This window comes from Colobus angolensis, unplaced genomic scaffold (assembly GCF_000951035.1).
Source record: "Colobus angolensis palliatus isolate OR3802 unplaced genomic scaffold, Cang.pa_1.0 Scaffold1, whole genome shotgun sequence".
NCBI classification, from domain to species: Eukaryota; Metazoa; Chordata; class Mammalia; order Primates; family Cercopithecidae; genus Colobus; species Colobus angolensis.
The window spans coordinates 8,980,039-8,984,085 of record NW_012110918.1 but is presented as its reverse complement, the minus strand read 5'-3'; the positions used below and the strand labels follow the sequence as shown (position 1 = coordinate 8,984,085).

At 56.8% G+C, this 4,047-nt stretch overlaps 1 protein-coding gene across 1 annotated transcript in view; it reads left to right on the top strand.

The window, feature by feature from the left end:
- The window catches only part of SDK2 (sidekick cell adhesion molecule 2), a 122,259-nt gene that overhangs the window by 101,405 nt on the left and 16,807 nt on the right, over positions 1–4,047 (top strand). Inside the window, exons 37-39 of the mRNA XM_011936630.1 lie at positions 342–482; positions 748–886; positions 2,398–2,524. Of these exons, the coding sequence (XP_011792020.1) occupies positions 342–482; positions 748–886; positions 2,398–2,524 (407 nt within the window). The remainder of the gene's footprint in view (positions 1–341; positions 483–747; positions 887–2,397; positions 2,525–4,047) is intronic.

The window sequence follows — 4,047 nt, the reverse complement described above, 5'->3', positions numbered from 1 at the left end:
AAAAAAAAAAAAAAGAAAAAGGAAACGTAGCCAATCACTGCCACTCTCCCCTCCTATGTCCCTGGCAGACATCACTAATCAATCTTAGCACTCTTTCCTGTTGAGCCAGGTAGCCACCTCAGAACTCATCTGACATCACCTCTCCAGGGAGCCCTTTACCGACTGATCAGAGTGGGTACTTGAGGTGAAACTATCCTTACAGAGGTTCTCCTTCATTCAGAGGGCACAGACCCTGCCTTCCCATAGATTGTGAGCATTTGGTAGGGTCCCAACCGGAGCAGGAGATTTGGAGGGAGGAGGGGGCTGAGCACCCTATATACCTGACCCCATCCATGCTCCAGCCCAGAAAGCCAACCCCTTCTACGAGGAGTGGTGGTTCTTGGTGGTCATCGCCCTGGTCGGCCTCATCTTCATTCTGCTTCTGGTCTTCGTGCTCATCATCCGGGGCCAGAGCAAGAAGTACGCCAAGAAGACAGACTCGGGTGAGTAAGCTGGCACCAGCCATGCTGGCTGGACTTGACTTTTACATATCTCCCTTTTGGCCAGGACAGGGGTGATCAGGTCCCTCTCCTGGCAGCACATCTGCTCTGGTGGGTGGGGAAGCCTAGGGTTTCTACACACAATCTCAACCTCTTATTTTGGTCTCAACTCTGCCAAGAGAAAGAGGGGATAACCCAGCCAGGTGGGAAGTGGTAGGGGAGAGGGGAGGCCACAGTCCAAAGGGTGTCCATCTCCCCCTGACTTCAGGGAACAGTGCCAAGTCTGCAGCCCTAGGCCACAGCGAGATGATGAGCTTAGATGAAAGCAGCTTCCCTGCCCTGGAACTCAACAACAGGCGGCTCTCCGTCAAGAATTCTTTCTGCCGAAAGAACGGCCTGTACACCAGGTACTGGGCCCTCTGCGGGGGTGGGGGGCCAGGCCCAGCAGTGCCCAGGTGGAGAGAATGCTGGGGAGGGCCATAGAGCAGGCAGTGCTTACCTGGCCATACCTTGTCCTGGGAAACGCCATTCAAGCCCCAGGGCTGGGAATGGTCAGCAGAAAGACCGGTGAGGCCCAAGCAGGACAACTAGGGGCCTGTCCCAGTCCCCACCATGCCCAGGCACAACCTGGGGGTGAGGGCGCACTGGGGAGAAATTTACAAGGAGGTAGCTACTAAGAGTTCCTGACAGTGACAGCAGAATGCAAATAACTGGCAAAATGTTGCAAACCAACCTACTGCTGTTCGGAGCCAACTGCCAGGGAAACGGCCCTGGAGATCGTCACTTGCCCCAAAGACAAGACAGGCCCAGCCAACGCAGACCTGAGCAAACACACCTTAGCGAAGGATGCCTGAGCACCCCCATTATCGCTATGTCCTACCGTCTTCCTCCCCATCTGGAAAACCCTCTCCCCCGGTCCTTATTTCTACCTATTAAAGGACAACCTCCCATCCCCATCAGCCTCAAAGGGCAGCATCTGAAAGCAGCCCATGAGGACAGGACCAGGCTGGTGGCATGAGTACAGCTCCTGTTTTCTCCTGACTTCTTTCTAACCCCAGCCCCCTCCTAGTCCCTACTCCTTATGGCCACTGGGCTGCCCATTTCCAAGGGCAGGAGCAGCTGCCAGGGCCCACCTGACCCTCCCCTGATGTGTGGCGGTTTTCTGTTCCCCTGAGCTCAAGAAAGACTGGGCCAGAGGGCTCCTGTCTCCGGCCTCAGCCCTATTGGCATTCCCAGCTCACTGGAGGCGGCAGTCAGGAGTCCAGCCTCTCTCAGGAGCTCACAAAGCTTCCCTCTGTCTCTGTCTTAGAGGGACGAAGCTATGTGTGTGTTCATCTAGAGGATGGAGGGAGGGGTTCCCAAAGCCGAGCTCTTATCCTCTGCCAAATCCAGCCTTCCAAAGAAAGAGCTGTTTGAGGCCCCCACAGCAGGCCCAGCCAGGCCCAGCATGACCACAGCAGCCCCGCCAGGCTGGCTCCGGGGCCCTGCCACATGTAACAAGGGGGCATTTCACACATGGCCTCACCTTCGCCTGCCCTTCCCAGCCTCTCCTACCCACAGTGCACACACATCCAGGCCACTGTGTGCCCCCAAAGCCACTGGGTGTACACAAAACTCCCATTTGCACCAAAGCAACCCCAGGATGTGGGGTCCTGAACCCAGCCACAGTGACATCCCCCCCTACATTCACCCTGCACGTTGCCATGACAGCATTAGCCTGGCACCCCATTTTTCCCTCCTTGCCCTCCTCCAGGTTCCTATCTCCCAGGCCCAGGCTCCTGGAAGGCAGACCCAGGAAGGAGGAGGAGCACAGGGTGGCGGGGATCCATGCCCCCCAGGCCCCGCTGTGGTCTCCCTAGGCCAGGGCAGGCTGCTCTGAGTGAGTGCACCTCTCAGCCCCACTCCCCACTCTCTCCAGGTCTCCCCCCAGGCCCAGCCCGGGCAGCCTGCACTACTCGGATGAGGATGTCACCAAGTACAATGACCTCATCCCTGCAGAGAGCAGCAGCCTGACCGAGAAGCCCTCAGAAATCTCCGACTCTCAGGTGAGGGCAGGAGGGCCAGGTGTCCTGCGGAGGGGAGGGAGCAGCGCCTCCCAGAGTGGGGCAGTGAAGGTAGATGGGCTTTCTTCCTTTCCTTCATGGGGCAGTAAAGACTAAAGGGTCCAAGAAACCACCCTGAAGTCATGTATGGGCCATTTGTCCCCTCCCAAGTTCTGCTCAAAGTTTGCAGCCAGTGCTAATGGGGTCCTAGGAACCTTGATCATAGGGGGTCCCCTGAAGATCATGGCCCTCTCTACTTTCAGGGGTCGCCCCACAGGCTCAGTTACTCATTAGGTCTGGCCTGCAAGGGAGCATGCTGAAGGTGTCGGAGAGGGAGACTCTGGGGAGAAGGTTGACACACAGCCCTGCATTCCAGGCCAGAGACCTGGAAAAATGCTCAGCTTCACTACTCATGGATCAAAACAAGCTTCAGAAACAGAGGGGTGGGTGTCCCGGAGCCCCGAGGATGAGAAGCAGTGTAGACCAGGGAGATGTTAAGCTTTGGAGCTTTGGACCTGAGTGTGAATCCTGGCTTTGCTGCCTGTGACCTGGGATGTCCTGGATATGCCAAGTAACCTTTCTAAGCCTCAGTTTCCCCATCTGTGGAACAGGCAGGGGTGATAACAGGTTCTGTCCTGAGGCCGTGGGGAGGATCTGCTGAGATTAGACACAGACAAACTCAGCGTAGAGCCAGGCACACGGCAACCATTCTGTAAATGTCAGCTTTTACATCAAGAGGGGGGTCAGTGCCTCTGGAAGACACCGAGCTTCAGAGAGCGGACATTAGGTGGGTCACGCAGGGACACCGAGTCCCAGGCTTGTGGGGGAGGGGCTGTGTGTATTCCAACCATGCAGCCTTACAGCTTCCCATCCCCGCCCTCTCTGCCTCAGCCAAGCCTAGTGGTTACTGAGGAAAGGGCCACGAAAGGCCACGAAAGGCGACTGTGTCCCACGTCCTGGACCTTTCTGCCCAGGCCTGGGAGAGGAAGTGAAGGAAGAGGTGCCAGCAGGGAGCTGGGCTGCTGGCTTTGCAGGAGGTGCCAGGAAGCCTGGGATCACGTGGTGGGCCCCGTGGGCTCAGGGCCTGTCACTCACTGCTGTTTTGTTCAGCTCCAGGGTTACTGATGGACTTGGCAGAGCTGAGAAGGCTGGACCTAACTCCCTAGCTCAAAGTTGGCAGGGACAGAGACCCCAACTTAGCATGGCTTACCCAGGGACTTACTGTGGGGCACAAAACCCATCTGATCCAAGTGATAAGATTTTTTTGTTGTTAAGACGGGGTCTTGCTCTGGAGTGCAAGTGGTGCAATCTCCGCTCACTGAGACCTCCACCCAGGGTTTAAGCGATTCTCCTGCCTCAGCCTCCCGAGTAGCTGGGATTACAGGCATGCGCCACCACCCCTGACTAATTTTTGTATTTTAGTAGAGATGAGGTTTCACCATGTTGGCCAGGCTGGTCTCGAATGCTTGACCTCAAGTGTTCCCCAGCCTCGGCCTCCCAAAGTGCTGGGATTACGGGCGTGAACC